The sequence below is a fragment of the Etheostoma cragini genome, chromosome 20, assembly GCF_013103735.1.
Source record: "Etheostoma cragini isolate CJK2018 chromosome 20, CSU_Ecrag_1.0, whole genome shotgun sequence".
Taxonomy (NCBI): domain Eukaryota; kingdom Metazoa; phylum Chordata; class Actinopteri; order Perciformes; family Percidae; genus Etheostoma; species Etheostoma cragini.
The window spans coordinates 15,739,858-15,758,687 of NC_048426.1; the positions used below are offsets into that span (position 1 = coordinate 15,739,858).

Below are 18,830 nucleotides of genomic sequence, written 5' to 3' on the forward strand. Positions count from 1 at the left end.
ACACACACACACACACACACACACACACACACACACACACACACACACACACAATTTTATTACTATATAATTGCTATAAAAAGACATGATTGATTAGGATTGAATGTACATTTATTTTTAATATAACTAAAGAGCAGCAACAGTAAAGTCATAATGCCAATATCTCACTGCAAACTAAAAATGTCACTATAATAAATAATATTCCTGACATCAAAAAAATCAGTATCAGTCCTTCCTTTTGTCTTCTGTCCTCCTTCTGCTGCTGTGTATCAGCCAAGTGAAAGGTCTGATAACGTTATTGACGGGCATAAAAATTAACAATGTGTAGGTACCGCTGTTAGAGGGAGGAGGGGCCGGGGGTGGTCTCCGCCAGCAGTTAAATTGACAAGAATAGGACCAGTTTTAAGATACGTGGCAAACTAAGATAAACACACTACAGACAGCTTTGTAACAATTAGCTATTAGCCGAGTTAGGACTTGTGACAGGATGAAGAGAAGATGCTGTATCGGGATAATAAATTAAACAAAAACGTTAAAAAAGTTACTTTCAGAAAAAGGAGCAGTAATGTTGTAGCTTATCAATCCTACGGTCTTTACTTGTATTTTGGGCTTAAATCGGCTATTTGTAAAGAGAACTGATCAGTGGGCCGGAGTTGGCCCGTGGGCCGCCAATTGCAGCGTTCAAGTGACAGCGCCTACTGATCAGACAGATCAGTGACATGCTCACTTGCTGCGTCTCCTTTATACAGCCAAACCAGCTAACTGGATATTAGTAAAACATATGATGTGGCATTTTTTGTGATTAGTTAAATCAACAAGGACAAAATTAAAAGAGCAAATGTTTTTATTTGGTGTTGGTGGGGCAGGCTTAAAACTGGCCTCAGAAGGGAAGTTAAGTGTAGTCCCCATTTAGAGGGGAAGGTCAAGTCCACAGGCAAAAGGCCCTGAATTTGCTACATGCATGTCAAAAGAGAACAGCATGCAGTGCTGCAGGGGGCATAGAGGCTGGAATGTGTCCATGGTCCCTTCGGTCTCCTGTCCATTGGTAGGAGAGGATTTACAGCAGCTTGAGTAATTGCAGGGGTCATAAATGAGTAACATGAGTAACATGGCCCAACCTGTCATGACCTAAAGGGTGTCATTACATTGTGGAGGACTTTAAAAATTGACATGATTTGTCTGGTAGAGATGTCTATCAGCAACTGGAGGCAACAATGGAGGCATTTTTGCCCAGAGGCTATGAACTACAGCCAGCTAGTTCTTCATGTTTTCAACCTGCCTGGGGGGTGGGACTGTCACTAGTTAGTGCGAGTTGAGTGTCAACCATCTTGAAGCTACATGTTGCTAACAGGCGCTCTCTTTTTAGCAGCAAACTTACAGCTATCTGCATTCAACCTACCACATATGCGCACCACCGGGATACATTGATACAGATCAGAATATGCAGGAAACTTTATTACAGACAGAATACTCAACCCACTACGTGAGTTTTGCCTGCTACGAGGACCAGCACCTCAGCCTGCGGTGTGGCTCTATTCTGCTAGCCAGGTAAGGGGACATCCAAAGCGGTGAAACGCTGAACAAGGGCAGGAGTACGAACTAGGTGGAAAGCTAACGCTAGCCGGCCATCTGTCCCATCAATTCTGCATGTAAGTGTCCGCTCATTAGACAACAAACTGGGCTACATCCAACTTCAGCAAAACTCCCAACGCAAGTTCAGAGACTGCTGTGTTTTTTGTGAAAACATGGCTGAACCCACAGTGCACGCAAATTCATGGCTGTGTTTATACTCAGTGTTTACACCAAGCGCTAATGCTACCAATGCGTTAGCTGGACTTTACAGAGCCTATAATGTGTATGCACTAAATGTAGCCAGTCATTTTTATATAATGTCGTTTTTTTATATTTTAAATGTGTAACACCACTTGAGCCATGGTGAAACGTTTCGTGCATATGGTTGAAATGACAATAAAACACATTTGAGTTGACTTAACTGTCCATTATGTCTGTTTTTGATAGGTAAGGTTTGGGAGTGGACTCACAGTGAAGCAAAGCAAGTGCCTTTTAGGAGTTGTTGTCTTTCATCCGCGTGAGCCAAAAATACATTTTCTGGCTTTTCTCGGTCTAGAGGGCACCAACTTCAACCCCCGTTCACCCCCGGGAACAGGGGTAAACTGCTAGCTTGGTTTTGTCCAGAGACAACAAAATCCACCTACTAGCACCTTTAAAGCTCACTACCTCTTCTGCTGCCAAATGGCCAAAAGAATCAAATTATTTATTATTGCTTATGGCTTGCATCCGGATCAGCGGGATGACAGCTAGAAAACACGAGTGCACATGCTGATACTAAGATGTCAATAATTCAACCCAGAGATTTAGTGTATGGCTTCATAAAAAAAGTAATCAAGTGATATTCATTGAACAAATTGACAGTTGGGTTGCAGCAGTCCAAACAAAAAAACAGAAACCTCACACTAAGATAGGCCAACAGTCAATGAGCACTCGTTTACATAGCCAATGTAAGAGTCGGTATGAATAGAAACCAATTTTTGGTTCCTCAGATGCAACCCGGAAGCACATACAGTTTTTGACCCCACACAGACACATGCACACCAAACACCAAACAAGCATACAAGCAGAAATTTGCTTGGAATACCAACAAATATCTCATGGAAATTAATGGCAATTGCCCATGGAATGGAATTAATGGCATTAACTGCAAATATGTTTTGGACTTTCATCTATGAAAAAAGTAAAAAGTGCGTCAATTACTCTACTACCCGTGGAACAGCACCTCAAGGGCTTAAAGCTTGGGCTTAGCCTCTACAGCCAAAATTAATTTTATAGCAGCAATTACAGTTGCCAGAAAGTACATCACTCCCATGAATAGATAGGCATGTTTTCACATTCTGAACCCTTCCTCTTGAACCTACTTTAAGAAGGTTAGCGTTCCTCTTGAACTCACATGCACTCCCAGAAGGCTGCCTGGTAGAAGTCTAACTTATCAGTTAGAAAAACACAGTAACATCCAACTGGAAGTGTTTTCTCCAGACGGCTTCCAACTAGGCACAGGGGAAGAGTGGAGCAATATTATTATGAACTGCCACTACTATCACATATCATGCATTAATAAAACACATTGTCTGGATTTCTCAACAACCATGTTTTAAGCCCAGTAAATAATGTTCATAATGGGAACAATTTTAAGGAGAACGTTAGGAAAATATCAGCAGTTAATCCAAAAGATATTCTGTCGTCACTTTTGTACTAATATCTAAGGCTACATTTATAGTGCTACTTTTGGTTTTTAAGTGAAGATTTTAACTAAAAGCAATCTCCGTGAACACAAGAGTTTTTAGTTCCAGTAGAAGAGCTAATCTCTGTTAAAACTAACTTGCCCAAACTGCATTTCTAATTCAAAACAAGATGTCATGGCCAAACGGACAGCAAAATGTTGTCAGTGTTGCCCGTAAAGACTTCAACACAACCCTGCAAATTCCACCCAAGGGGGTAAGCAAGCTCAACAAAGCATACCTATAGAGCCATTTTGATGCCATAAGGCCATCACCTGCGGTTAGCATTCCATCGACTTCCATTCATTTTGGCGTCCCTTCGACAGTGAATAACTTTACATCTGAAGTGTTTGAAGACTCTCAATGTCTATTTTTTATTTCTAAAGAAACAACAATGTATAAAAGGCTCAAAGACAGCAATACCAAGAGATGTATACACAACAACGTGCTTACACTATTTTTTTACGTTGTTTTAACGTACAATATACACTGCAGCTGTGTTAGGCAGGCCTCCTCGTGGCTGACGTGCGTTGGGCCACAGTTAAACGTACCGATGAATGTTGCCGCAATTGTATGTTACTCACCCTGCTGATGGTTATCTCAGCGTCGGCCAAGACCACGGGTCCGCGGTAGACAGTCCTTGAACAGTCAGGTGTAAAGAATCTCTTTCCACCCACATTGCAACAGGTGCAGCTGGGCTTTACCTGGTCACCAAGTGCGCTATTTGGTTCTCTGTCGTCCTCTCCAAAGCTAGCAACTAGCCGAAGATTAGCATTTAAGATAACGTTACTGAAGTTCATGCATGCCAGTGGCGGCGTCGCTTTGCTGGCTGCTAACGACTCCTTCACACGCTGCACAGTAACTTGAAATTAACAGCGGCTGCAATTAATTTTATAACCACATTAGTAGGAGTATTAATACAAGTCCATGAAAAACGAACCCGCTCCGGTATATGGGTTGGGTTTCTCGCCGTCTTCTCTCCGAGGTGGTTGTTCAACAAAGAGTCAACAAGGCCTCTCACACTTAGACCTATATCGGTAGGCCTACTAGCTCAGAAGCTATCGCCATCACTCTCCCACTCTAGCTAGCTACCATACCATACTCTCCACCATGGACAGTATGCTCCCCACGCACACGCATAACCTTCAGGTTCAGGCCTACGAGGCGTTTATCTCTGGATGGTGACGAAGGGGGGCGGGGGATATTTATATTGTGAGTTGTTTTGTATGTTAAAAAATGTTATTATATCACAAAAAAGCAAAATAGAAATAAGACTTAAAATGATAGCAGGTAACAGAAATGCACAATAACTAAACAACGTCCTCACTGTGTCTTATTAGACCAGTAGGCCTACTGGTATAAACCCAACCCGATCTGCGGACGATAAAAAAAAATCACATCATTCTCCCAAACTCATGACAAAATACACCCTGCGAAAAATCTAAACGTGGTGTATAGAAACGTTTGGTTCATTTGAGTTAGACACTGCCATAATTCATTAATTCTAATTTTAACCTGCATAACACAACTTCGAGAACTTATAAAACTGATAACATTGCATCTTCATCGTTATTTGTTGCAATGTAGCCTAAAGGTTTACCCCAGGCTCAAGGCATCCAGACATAGTTCAAAATGACCCCGCTATTAACTGAGGATCTGGGATTGCATTGCACCTACATCGTTAGTAGGCTACGTCGCTGCTACGTATAGATTTTCGTAACACAACGCCAACGAAACTAAAAAAACACATTCGGGATGAAGCTATCTTTTGTATACGTCGTGGCTACGTGTGTGTGCTTGCTGGTTTGTAGGCTACGCCCAAAGCTTTGCATGGAGCCTTAATTTGCACAACCATAAAGCATTACCCAGGGGGTTATCCTACCGTTGTAATAAAGTGGGGCTTCTGTTTAACCCTTTGGTCTCTAATCATCGATGTATATTTTGAAATCCTACATACATTATGTTTGTGACTTCCTACAGAATGAGTCACCAGACCTCACTGAAGAACAGTTACTTAGTCTGCTGGATGGATGTGAGCCGACAGAGAGCCGGACCCAGGATCTTGAGATGAATGACACCATGAGACCCTAAGAAAGGCTTATAATCCATGTGAAGCCCTGCTATCAAGATTCACAATTGCTGGGATGTCACTGGGATATTAGGGGGTTGTGAAATACATTTTTAATTACCAGAAAATGTCGAACCCTATTACAATAAACATTTTGGACACTGTAACATGTTTAGATTTTTGTAGATATAAATAAATGTAGTTTTAACCACAACTGTTATTTGGCAAACTGAGGACAACTGTTTCATAATTGGTCTCCATGTTTTCAATATGCAGTTGGATTGCATCCCATTGTTTTTATTTGTGTTTATGGATCTGCATGAGGAAACAGCACAGCAGGGCCACTCTTTGTAATTACCTGAGGATCATAGATGAGAACAGAAAATTGCAGTCATTATATCTAATAAGCGTGTATATTGGCCGCAGAATGTTCCACGGCACACAAAAAGTCTGAACACTATGTTGTGTGCTCCTAATGTGGGGCTGTTAATGATGACGCAGGAGTGATAGTCAGATCCTTAATGCATTCCTTTCATTCCTGCTGCTACAGAGGTGATCTGCTTCAGAGTGCAGATTAGTAGGATCCTCTTAAGCAGGACCCTTTGTGACCTTTTTCCATCTTAATTTCAGAATTATGCTTTTTGGTTTGGGAGATTTGTTGAGCTGTTGACAAGATACATATTTGTTCCTGTTTGCACAGTTTGAGTAGCAAGCCTGCACCTGGCTGGCTTGGCCCAAGGATCCTGCCGTTCCTCTCTCACTGCACTGGACACCTACAGGGCTGTTCGCCTCACTCTTCACCTCACCCATACATTCTGACCCTGCCCGGCAGGCATTATCTCAAATTCCTCTGGACTGAAAACAAGTCGGCCAGGTGAGCCTCCAAGGTCAAACCCCAACAAGGCCCTGCTATGAGTGAAACCTGCAGAGCTATCCGTTTGGGAATCTTAACAGACACCTCAGCACAGATCCAACAGAGCACAAGCAAACACTTTACAGACTGACACCACTAGATTGGAATCCTTTCATACCTTTGTAATAATTCCAAGAATACACGCAGCATTTGTATACACTTTTGTGTGTTTTACAAAATACCATATATTTAATTGACACAATATGTCTTCAGTAGAGAAGATATGCCCACTTGTTTGGGGTAATGGAAACACAGTGAGCTCAGTGTGGTAAGAATGAGGTCATTTCTGAATGTAAAGAGACTTGTGGCATACTCAGACTGTCTGTGTTTTCTGGCATGGCCTTCACTAGTGCCTTAGATTACAGCTCTGTCAGGCCCTGTGAAACATCTAAATTAGCAGTCTGAATTCCAGCGTAACAGTCAGAAAGCTGCAGACCCGGTTTATGAATACCTCATCTACTTTGTCAAGTTTTTATTGAGACATTTTTATGAAAAACTGTGGAATTTAAATGAACATTCTTGCTGGCAAGAGTGGTTCACAGCCATACGTTTATGTGCCCACTTTCGAGTGCAAAATTCATTATGCCTAAAGCTCACATGGAGTATCCTTGTTTAAAGGTGTAAGGATATGCCTCTGTAATGGGTAATCAGATCTATATGGATGAAATGTGTAAGTGGGTTATACTTCATATTGCGTTTTCCTACTGTCGACTCCCAAGGATACTCCCTTTCTCCGAGGCTTCACCGGACTCAAACTAATGGATTCCAGTTGCTGGACGCAGCACGGCTCAGCTGCTTTGCTTTTCTAGCTAGAAGACCTCAATCACAGAAGACATGTAGTCTTAAAATACCTGAGAAAAAATTAGTTTGACCAAAAAGACACCAACCGACCAAGATACTTTTTTTTTTTTTTTTTTTTTAATGTTCACTTGACATTACAAAATATCAGGTAGGAGTATAAACAGCACTTTGGGTAGAAACTATAATACAAAGTTTATAGAAAAGCTTCACTAATAATTAAAAAAAAAAGACAAACAAAAAACAAAACAACAGAGACATCCTCATGGCAGTGTGCAAATAAGTTTATACAGACAGAAACGCTTCCATATGAGGCTACGCTTCTAGATAAATTATTTAAATAGCATATATCTACACAAATGAAATAACCTCAACATAAAACCAACATAATAATTTATCAAAACAAATGCACAGGGAAAACATATAACACAACAAAAGACAATATTTCTTTCATCCTTTACGTTCCTGTGACACGGGTGGATTTTTACTCCTGTCCCACCCCACTCCCACAAAAAACTCCTGTCCTGTCATATCCTGTAAGAATGACTCCCGTCCCATCCAGTTCCTGTGAAAACAGCCTTTATTCATATTAGAACTGCGTATCAAAACTGACCTATTGTTATTATGATTCCGGTCCCGCTCACTCTCGTTGACATTTTTCCTGTCCGGTCCCTTGTCATGTGATGAATAGTGAAATTGACTCCCATCCCGTGGAAATCCCACGGGAATCCAGTGCCCACAGGTCCCCAAAAATGTCAGCCATTTAATATACAGCACATAAATTATCCTATAATCTTGCTAAAAAAAAAAGAAGCCAACCAAATTATACTCTGTTGCTAAGACAAGTGATTCTTGGGTCTTTCTGGCCTCATACAAAAATAATTAATGAGGTAATGTTTGTACATAAAGGGTTTCCTTTTATTTTTTCTTGTCTGAAATCTACACACAAGCTCAGGCACACCAGTCACGCACACTGTGCGGAAGCAGAATATTTAGAGATAGAGTACGCAATCTTTTACTGTCTACCAACTGTTTTGGTCAAATGTTTTGCCATATCTTGCCATTAGTGGATATTGATTTAAGTTAATTGGGATATATTGCTGACAACATTTTAGGATGCAGCGATGACAGAGAATTAAAGCCTCTATGATGAATATGTTTATACAAACAGCCATACTTACAATGTTTTAATCATGATAGGAAATAGACTGGCCTCGCTATTTACGTCCCTTGACGCAGTAAAGATTAGAGATATTAACATAATATTTGCTAATAATTACTGTTCCAAAGCCGTGTTTAGTGCACCTGCTTTGGGGTCCTGTGCTGTCCGGAATTTTGCAGTCTCCTCACTTCTTCCTGTGCTCTTTCCTGAGAAGGTGAATGTTTTGGGCCAGCCCTAGGTCTTGGCTTAATACAAGACCTCGTAGAGAGGTCTGCTTGAGGTGGGGTAGTGTGGGTTGATAAAAGACATCAAAACTAAGCAATTGACATGGTTGTCTTCATAAAAATGCCTGTTTGGTGGCACACATGCACAAACACACAAACAACATTCACTCTCTTTGATAGTAACAGTCAGTCCCTACTGTCCATGGTCCCTCAACAGTTCCTTCAAGGGGTAGATTTACCCTGGCCTAAGAAAGTTATCCTACTGCTTTCTTCATACTGAAACAATCATCTTTGAGTCCACAGCAGATGTATATTAATGCTCAAAAATAAAAATAAAATAAAAACATGGAACACTGTTCCCTTTGGTCCCTCATCCACAGAGGAATACTGCCAACCAACAATCGTTCAAATGTGCAAAGCAATAAAATGACAAGGTGAGAGGGCCAATGTCTTCTGAGCAGAGCTGCACTCACTATTTGAGTTTGGTGCAGTGGTGCAGAATCATCATTAAACTTTCATTTGGCTTCAAGTCCTGAGGTCAGTTTACCTCATGTTAGCTCACTTCCTCGTCAATCCTCCAATGTGCAGTTGGCAAAAGAAAAAGGTTAAAGAGATATCGATCCAGTTCTCATATTACATATTCATACTGATGGACGGAAGGCTCTTTGGTCCAGTTATGTATCTGAAAGAGACAGAAAAAAAAAAGAAACATGTTACCAATGAAGTCGAAGCTGACGAAACCAGTCTTTTTTATATTTCTAACCATTGCTTATGTGCTTACCTCTGCATTCGTATTTGAGGTCTGAGAAGTAAACCATCTCCTGAGAGAAGACGTACAAGCCTAGTCGCCCACCAGCATAGGTCTTGTCGTAAAGGTTTCCAGAATCGGCCATGATTCTCTTGCCTTCATACATGACCACTCTAAAAAAGAAAACGTAATCAGATGAGCTCATCGCCATTTGGATATAAATTATGCAGATTTGTAAATGAATGAAAGGGCGTGCTTCTTAGGTTTTGAACTTACCTAATAAGACCAGTCTTGGGTCTGTGGGTCAGATGCCATCTGTAGGCGGTGAAGTCCTTCCAGCCAATGTTCTTGGGATCGTGCCACAGAGTACGCACCTGGAAAGCATATGTTGCGATTGTTAAAATGAGAAAAGTGTCAAACATAGAATTTGATAAGCCTAGAATGATGTCTCGAACCCTGAATCAATGAATCTACTCTCACCTGTCCGGGGGTGTCTCCAGTGTGCCACAGGGCATTCCTCAGATGCTCACCAGGCCCGGTGGTGGAGTTGACCACTTTGATTGACAGGCCAGAGTAGCCTTGAGCTCTTGTGGGTGTGTGGGACCAGTAGGTCTGTGTGATCTGTTTCCACATCACAGTGTAGAAGCGTGAGCTGGACTGGTAGCCAAACACGAACCCAGCGTAGTCGTCATCTCTGTCTGTGTTGATGAAGAACGTTCCACTAAAATCCACCGCGCTGAACTCATCAAAGCCTAAATTAGGATGAGAGATGGTTAAGAAGTGCTTTGCTACCACTTTATGTTAATGCAACGAATTATCTGAGTGTGTATTACGTACCAACAGCAATGCCAGGATCGCAGTTGACAGTCTGCACCAGCTCCTTGCCCTGATGCCGGACCACCCAGTTGGGGTCGATCTGGGAGGTGCCCTTGGGGTCCAAAGGAACCATTTGAAATCTGCGGAAGTCTGTTTCACTGATGGCAAAGTTCTCCGGGCACACGTCATGGATGTCCAAAACACTGTCTTGGTCAAAATCGTCTTTGCACACGTCACCACGGCCATCACCTGAGAGGAAAAAATAGACATTGAAGTCACAAAGATGGACAAGGAGTTACAAAACTAAGACCAAAATAAATCGTTTAACTGAGGCACTATATGTCCGGTAAATGGCGCCAAGAGACCACATATGACACAACGTAGAGAGACTGACTCACCATCAGAATCCAGCTGATCAGGGTTAAATGCCAGCCTACAGTTGTCTTTGTCATCAGGAATGCCGTCGTTGTCATCATCATGGTCACAGGCGTCACCCTTGCCATCCTTGTCGTGGTCTGCCTGGTTGGCATTGGATATATAGGGGCAATTGTCCAAATTGTTCTGGTGACCATCCTCGTCAATGTCCTGGTTGTTGTCGCACTTGTCTCCTACGCGATCTGAGTCAGAGTCGATCTGTAGGAGAACAAAATTCCTTTATGATGAGATTCCCTAATCACACTATAAGACTCTTGTCCTCATTTCAAATACCTCCCTTCACAGTTTTTTGCAATTATCAATATGAGAGGTGCTACTGATTTAAATGTTGCCCCTTGTTTTCAGGTATGCAAGCAATGTCCCATCAGACACATTCATATTTGTTCCGCAGGTGGATGAATAGAGAAAGGGAGCGTTGCACTCTTTCTCCTCAAAGCTGTCACAATTCTCTCTTTCATTAAAGCTGGAACTTCTATATATTATACATGGCACATTGATCTCTGTTACCCAGAATGGCTTGTAATGGAAAGATGAAATCTGACGTTACCTGATCAGGGTTGTGCTCCAGAGGGCAGTTGTCACAATGGTCTCCCACCCTGTCCCTGTCGGTATCTCGCTGGTCCACGTTGTAAACATATGGGCAGTTGTCAATCTCATTTAGAATGCCTGTTGAGTCAAAACATACTTATCTTAGCCTGTGCAAATGCTTTTTATGGCAAAGGAACGGCATGAAAGATAACTTGGATGGAATTTGCAGAAACCACTTACCATCCCCATCAATGTCAACAGCACAGGCGTCACCCTCTCCGTTGTTGTCAGTGTCGGTTTGGTCAGTGTTAGCCTCGTACACACAGTTGTCACAGCGGTCGCCAATGTCATCTCTGTCTGCGTCATACTGGGCAGGGTTGTATTCTTTCGGGCAGTTGTCCTAAATTCATAGAAAAATATCAAAAGAATAGTTAAATTACTAAAATGGATCACTACTCAAAGAAATATGTATAGAAACAAAACTGCTTTCAAGGCTTGTGTTTTCAATAACTTTCGCTGGATTCCACTGTGATATTCCACTGCAACTGATCTGGTAATTCTTACCACAGCATTTTTTTGCCCAACTTTCCAAATACACACTAAGAATTATGGGCAACAAGCCATCCTCAATTCTGGCTTTATCCTATGTTACATGTTTTCCACTCTCCGGTGAAAGCACACAAACCGAGACTTTACATTCCTACTGCCCAAAGGAAGGATGGCTGCTACTGATTGCTATGTCTGGTCTCTGAGAAAAGCACACTTTGGGGCTAAAATAAACTGCTTTGATGACTTACCCTATCATCGGGGATCCCATCATTGTCATCATCATGGTCACATTCATCACCCAGGCCATCTTTGTCGTGATCTTCCTGGCCAGAGTTGGGAAGGTTGGGGCAGTTATCCTGTAAAGGAACAAAAGAGTGGTTAAAGAGGCAATCATCATAATAATAGCGTGCAGATGGGTAATAATGCCTTTTTGTGTTTCTGTCCATGTGGGGTCTGGCTACCTTCATGCAGTGGTAAGTGGCGTTCTCCACACAATGCAGGTCAGTGTTGGGCCATCCGTCCAGGTCACTATCCTCTCCGCATATCCGGCCATTTCCGGCATATCCTGGCCTGCACTCGCAGCGGAACATGGATTCAGAGAAGACGCCCAAGTAGATGCAGTTAGCGTTTTTATGGCAGTCGTGGCTACCATCTTGGCAAGGGTTACGGGGTTTGCAAACCTAAAGAAAATTACAGAGAATTAAAAAAATGCAAGCAGCTAGTCTACAAGCCACAATAGTCAGTAAGTAATAACTCAAACCTGTTTTTTAGCAGTTGCCTGTTCCACTCCTTTTCCAAAGGGCTGAGGACCTGAGAAACGCGTGGGGCAGGGCAGACAGTTGTAGCCCGGTTCAGTGTTCTCACAGCGGTGGACTCCATTATGTGTGTGGCAAGCATCAGGGACCTCCTCACACTCGTCAATGTCTTTGCAAGTGATGCCGTTCCCATTGTAGCCAAGTGGACACTTGCCGCATCGGAAAGAACCATCGGGGAAGCTGTTGCATTTTGCGCCAGGGAAGCAAGGGCTGGAGAGACAACCATCTGTAGAGAAAAATAATTTGTAATTTCAAGGTGTAATCTGTTGTGAATAATGACTTCTTTCATATTTGTCAATCTTAAATGCTTACCAATAGGACAGTCCTGTTTGTTGCACACTTGAGTCACAGTAGCATCTCCAACACAATCCTTTCCTCCATATTTAGGGATGGGGTCAGAGCAGAGACGTTTGCGGATCTGGACTCCTCCACCACAGGTAACAGTGCAGGTGTCCCATGGTGACCAAGGTCCCCAACCTCCATCGACTAAAAAGTATCATTAAAAACCACATTCAACATCTCCCCCTCAATTCAGAATATCTTATATAATGTGTATATCCTGCTACTGATATTCAACTCACTAGGACAGGGTGACTTTTGGCAGATTTCTGTTTGACGTCCTTCTCCCTGGCAGTCACTGCCACCCATCTGGGGTGTGGGGGAGTTGCAGAGGCGTATCCGGGTGATGACCCCCTCACCACAGGTCACAGAGCATGAAGACCATGGAGACCAGTGGCTCCAACCACCATCCTGTTTGACTGTTACCAATACATACAATTACTTCATCATGCTCTCAAACGGAGAAAATGTCTTGTCACAATTACTGTGTTAAGAATGCTCAGTGACTTACAGCGTTTGTCACATTCCTTGGGGTAGCAGTCACGGGTCTGGACAGAGGTGCCGTCACAGTTGCTGTTGATGCGGTCACAGGAGCGTCCACGCTGCTGGATGCCTCTACCACAAGTTACCGAACAATGGGTCCAGTCAGACCAGGGGGACCAACCATCCTCTGCAAAGTCACTCGCTGTAGGCGGAGAAGACATAAAGTTACCTTGGGAAAAAGATATCAAGAAGGAAATGAAGAATATCAAATTAAAAGTGCAGCAGATTTAAAAAATAAGCTTACGTGTTCCACAGCGAGGGCAGCACTCTCCATCGGGCACAGTGGCATTAGCACATGGGATCAGAGGGCAAGAGATCTTGCGACACACAGTTGCAGATTTCTGGATAGAAGAACAGTTGAATTAGTACAAGAATAATGAATGAGCTGACTGGTTGACTGGCTACAGACAAAAATAGAGGCTTTGCAAGTGCTGTTCCAAGCCTAATCATTATATTTTACAGTGAGTGATCTTTATCAGGGACATGACACTCCTGCGGTGTTGATAGAAAACATAATCCTCCCCAACACTCTCCTACTAACACCTGACTAATTACTCAACAACCTTCACTAGATGTTGCTGGTGGGGAAAAAGGACCCATGCTGCTTAGTTGCTTATCAGGAACAAGTGTTAATGGCTTTCAGACAGAAGTGATGTGGTTATACAGGGCGGTGCCATCATAAACACTATTATCACTATATTACAGCAGGGATACAGGAAACAGGGCAGCGTCTTTCCACACCGGTTGCATTCCAGCATCTGGGATGACATTTACCTGGCAGGTACACTCTGTGCAGCCATCCACAGTCCATTCATCTTTGTCCTTGTAAACAATGCCGTTGTGGATGCAAATTCCACCGTGGATGTGCATTTGAATTTCCGGAAGGGAAATCTCCTCATACTGGAGGAAAAAGAGAGAGAGAGTGGCTCAGGATGAAAAACTTTCACTTTGCCAAAGTTCCAATACAAATGAATCACTGACCGACACCATGATTAAGACATTGCTTGACTCTAGCGAAGCAGTGCAAATGCAACTGACAGCCAAACATATTTGTGTATTCACAAGGGTCTCATTAAGAATTTGGCCAGAGACTGCCATTACAGCGACAACTGGCTACGCACTGGGAATGCATTAAATGAGAAGTTGGAGTCGAGAGGAAAAGAGGGAGTGAATGATGACAAAGAGCAGACCCTGATGGCCCTTGGAGCTTACCACTTTGCGGAGCTCATTCGACAGCTGTTTAACAACCACACCGAGTCCCTTGAGCTCCTTAAACATGCCAGTGATGTCCTCACAAGAGTAGCCGCAAACAGACTGCGGATCTGAATACAGGAGAGAAGAGTCCAATAAATTACTTTACCTCTTAAAGTTTACAAATGACCAATAGACACTTCGGGGAAAAGTCTTACCTTTGGCTTTGTGGCCGGTAAAATCAGTCCTAATGGCGGGGCTGGAGCCATTGACTGGGTTGTCCAGGGTCATGACATCGGTTAAAGCAGCTGCACGGGGAAAAGGGAGAAAAGACAATTTTTTTCTGTTAACTGGAGAACTATGTGGTATTCTATATTTTGCAGCCAAATAAGTTCCACTCATTTAAGGGCACTTTGATTTATTTTTCAGACTTACCTCCACTCTGGCATCCCTTATTTCTCAGTATGGCATCAAGAGTGGTCCCAAATACAAAGTGCACATTTTGAAGCACTCCCTGTAGGACAATAAATTCCAGTTAATGTATTGTAAGAAACTTGGATCTATTAAACCTTTATTTTCTTACATCAGTTATTATGTGAGCTTGTGTAGACCTCACCTTGAATTTGTCCCTGACCGCTCCCTTTCCAATTCTTAGCTTGGCATTGTCTGCCACTTGTTGTGACAGAACTTTGTAGATTGGCACATCCATCTCTGATCCATCGATCTTCTCACAGCCAACATAAAGCTGCACCTGGTCATCCTGAACAAACAGCGTCATATTCTTCCAGTGTCCAGTGGCCAAATCAGCATCATCGATGGACACGACCTGCTGCTGGTTCATAAAGGAGTAGATCACATCCAGAGTGTTTGCCTTTCCGTTGGAGATGATCTCGAAAACTGGCCCGGAGCCGTCATTCTTCTCGACGCTCAAAAGGCTGCCCCTGGATTTTTTTAACTGCTTCAGGTTGACCAGGAGGAGGAAGCCCCTCTCCGCCTGGATGGAGTCGAGGAGGTCCCTGAAGGAGCTGTCGGGGACTGGGGGGATCAGGTCTGCATTTAGGAGCTTATATGCGGGGCTGTAGGGATCTTCACCTTTGACCAGACTCACTCCATTGCCTCTCTTGTTTACCCGGGCCAGATCAAATAAGTCATACACACTGTTATCATCCCGATTCTCTGCGGTCAAAGAAAAGAAAGGGCATGGTTTAGTTTTTTTCTCTCTCATAATGACAGTGTGCATGAAAATGCATAAAAACAAAGAAACCCCAAAGTAATAAGTTTACATAAACATATACAATATATATACTATATTTACTAGGACTATTAAAAAGCAAAACATTTCAAGAATATAACTTAATCAATTTACATTGATTATTATTAAAATGTTAGTGTCTATCACAGTTACAGATAAAGTCCCAGTAGAAGTGATTTAAATATGGAAATACTTGTTTTACAGGTAAAAAACAGCAACAACCCACTTATTAACAACCGTTTTCCATCTCACCTGCCAATCTTGCGCCTTCACAGCTCCAAAGCATCAACAGCAAAAGGCTGCCACACAGCATATCAAAATCTCAAGTGATTCCTAAGTGCAAGAATAACAAACACGCCGTTATGGGACACATCCAGGCTTAATTTTGTCAAAAAATAAAAGTATGTATGTAAGTAGTAAATGATAAAAATCATATAGTCTACAAACCTTTAAAAATAGAAATTCCCTCTGAAAAAAGATAAGAAAAAAAGTCCTTGCTTGTCCGATTATGTATCCCGTTTCTCTGCCTGTAGCTCTTTTAGAGGCTCATTAGTTTCGTGCAAGTCGTTTCAAAGTCTCTATGAGACCCTGTTCGGGATTTAATCCGGTGTTTAGATTTATTCTACTGATTTATCCTACCGATTCAAGTCCTTTATAAACAGTTTGAGGACATTCCTGAGGTCCCGCCTGAACCAATGGGATGGCTGCAGGAGAGAGGGACGGACTTGTTTTCTTACCTCACATCCAGTCAGAGATCCGAGACGCACACAGAGGGGAAAAATGCATTCCTGAGCTGGATTTCCATCACCGGACAAATATTTCATACACGCTCCAGAGCCAAGACTGGTCGTTTCCGGTCAAATAAAAATCTAATTATTCGTGAAATAGTCTTAATTGTATAAAGCTGTCGTTTTCTAAAAAAAAGTATTTATTTATTTTTGATAGGATCCGAAGTAAGTAGGCCAATTAATGCAGAAAACTGGTAATGCAAAACTAGGTATGAGTGGATTCAAAAGTTTTTTTAAACATTACATTTTATAACTACAGTCATATTGTTTTAATTCCAGCTCATATTCTGACATACAGCAGGCTATTTACTGGATCATGGTGTGCTTCTCATTTCGCTATTCCCAGTCTGGCCGCCAGGGGACTCATTGAGTAATGAATGCAAGCGTGTGCTGATCTTAGAAAGGGAGGTAGGAAACTTGTCTCTGGCTTGCCTATAAAGTTTGAAAAATAGTATGACACATGCGTGTCTACAACAAGCATATTATTAGTTGAGTACAAATACTAGGCTATACAATACATGTATGATGGAGTGAGTGAATAAATGTGAGAGAATACAAATAAAAGAGTGGAAAATAATGTTATGTATTGTCTGTTATTTGTTCATTTGTGTGGGAAATAACTTAATTGTATATCACATCTATTAAATAATTTGATGTTAATGTTAAATGAAGAAAAAGGAGGTGCCTTTCTTAAAATTATTTGCTTTCGTTTAAAACAAAAGAAATCTTGGGGGGGTTAGATATGCACAGTCCAGATCTGAGGGGTGTAAGAAAATAAATGGCTCTGCAGCACTCATGGAACATTGCTCCATGCAGACTCTCATTCGGTTTGCTAGTGGCAGGTTAACAACACAAACCAGGTTACTTTTAAGAACCGGTCTTCTCATCACTACTAATTTCCAACATCATAGATTTGGCAAATTATGGAGGTGGGAGGCTCCAAATTTAGGGGTGCATGCTGGGTGGTTTCTGTCAGTCAAAGCATCCATTGACTGACTGAGTAAACAAACAATTAATTTGCAACTGGGGTGACTGAACAGTTAGGCCCTGGTGATGCACTAGTTCTTTCAGATGACAAAAAGACTGTGCAATTAACAGATACCTTTTTCAAAATCAATAATTTTAAGTGCAGTGGAGTAAGTAATGGTAATTTTATTGAAGTACTGCCCATCTCTGCACATAAGCATACATACTTGTGGATAGAGAGGAAAGTTATGGAAAGAGAGTGAGTGTGTGACTGAGATGAAAGCCCTATGGGAAAACAGGAAAGCACAGAGGTGCCTACATGCTGTGATGACTAACACTCTTAAATAGAGAGACTGTCTGAAAGTATTTGGACCTCTGTGATAAGACAACATCTGGAACATACTGGGAACTTGGATTTTTTATAATCTTTGTCACATATAGGATTTACAGCATGTAGTAGGCCTACTCACCTCGGTGGAACATGAGCCTACAGGAAGTGACAAGGCAGTTCTGAGATTTCACTAGTCAAACTGTCCTTCAAATGGAAAATGGCTTTAGGGCTATGAAATGGGATGAAGGATAAGAGTCTTTGGTTTCATGGGAATAATTTTTTTTTTTTAAAGATATTATAGGCAAGTGAGACTGGTCAAATCCCTGTGGGCGGTAGCTCACAGCGTGGGAGGCGTAACTGACAAGACTGTGTTGGAGGTTAAGAGACTTGCCAAGCTCTGATAAATACCCACAAAGTGAGCCAAAACTGGAGCAGAGGCAGATAGCAAGTGTTTACTCATGGTGTATCCCTTTGCATTAGTTTTTCACATTCACTCATCAGTGAGTGGGAGAGCTCATTTTTGTGTAATCGCAGAATTTCTCTGCTCCTTCCTGCATGGGCTCTAGATGAAACACCTACGGAGAGAAAGTAATGACCTCATGTAGTTAGATCTGTTTCTCAACTTTACTGAGTAAGCTATGTCTCAGAATATGTTTTATATTAATATAATGATACATTCGGCTTGTCCCAGTTCACAAAAGCTTTTTTATGTAATGTTTTAAACACCCAGCTGTTATGGTTGGGGTCCATGTTTACAATTTTTTCAAGTTTTCTGTTGGCCTGCCCTGTTTCCATGGTTTCCCATTCTCTCTTCTGCTGATGCCAGCTGACAACACACACCTGTGTTTCATCAGTAATCACCTGCTCCCGCTGCTCACACCTGCCTGCCATCTCCAATCAAAGACTGCATCTGTATCTACTCCGGCTCTCCATCCACTCTTCACTTGATCCTTGCTCCAGTTAGTTCACATCCTTCCCCCGATAATCCCGTTTCATGTCCCTCTGACAGGGGGATCACAGCGTTGTGGAGTATTCTCTCTATTCTGGCCGCCAGGTCTGGTTGGAACAGTC

General features: G+C 42.2%; 2 protein-coding genes across 5 annotated transcripts in view; one reads left to right on the forward strand and one right to left on the reverse strand.

Annotated features, from left to right (window-relative positions):
• The window catches only part of fsip1 (fibrous sheath interacting protein 1), a 30,418-nt gene extending 24,864 nt beyond the window's left edge, over positions 1–5,554 (forward strand). For all 4 annotated transcript variants that reach the window (XM_034857852.1, XM_034857856.1, XM_034857855.1 and 1 more), the window contains one exon: positions 5,274–5,554. In XM_034857852.1, the coding sequence (XP_034713743.1) occupies positions 5,274–5,384 (111 nt within the window). In that variant the 3' untranslated portion in view covers positions 5,385–5,554. The remainder of the gene's footprint in view (positions 1–5,273) is intronic.
• Positions 5,555–7,340: 1,786 nt separating this feature from the next.
• On the reverse strand, positions 7,341–16,359 carry LOC117935928 (thrombospondin-1-like). Its single transcript, XM_034858567.1, has 22 exons — positions 16,122–16,359; positions 15,927–16,007; positions 15,039–15,598; positions 14,858–14,936; positions 14,641–14,730; positions 14,444–14,553; positions 14,006–14,131; positions 13,476–13,572; positions 13,200–13,373; positions 12,931–13,107; positions 12,662–12,835; positions 12,295–12,575; positions 11,996–12,214; positions 11,783–11,890; positions 11,226–11,385; positions 11,005–11,123; positions 10,421–10,655; positions 10,044–10,271; positions 9,687–9,958; positions 9,483–9,580; positions 9,240–9,379; positions 7,341–9,140 (listed from the first exon to the last, which is right to left on the reverse strand). Exons 2-22 carry the CDS (start codon positions 15,985–15,987, stop codon positions 9,133–9,135), a joined length of 3,516 nt encoding a protein of 1,171 aa, XP_034714458.1. The 5' UTR covers positions 15,988–16,007; positions 16,122–16,359; the 3' UTR covers positions 7,341–9,132.
• Between the last annotated feature and the right edge of the window lie 2,471 nt (positions 16,360–18,830).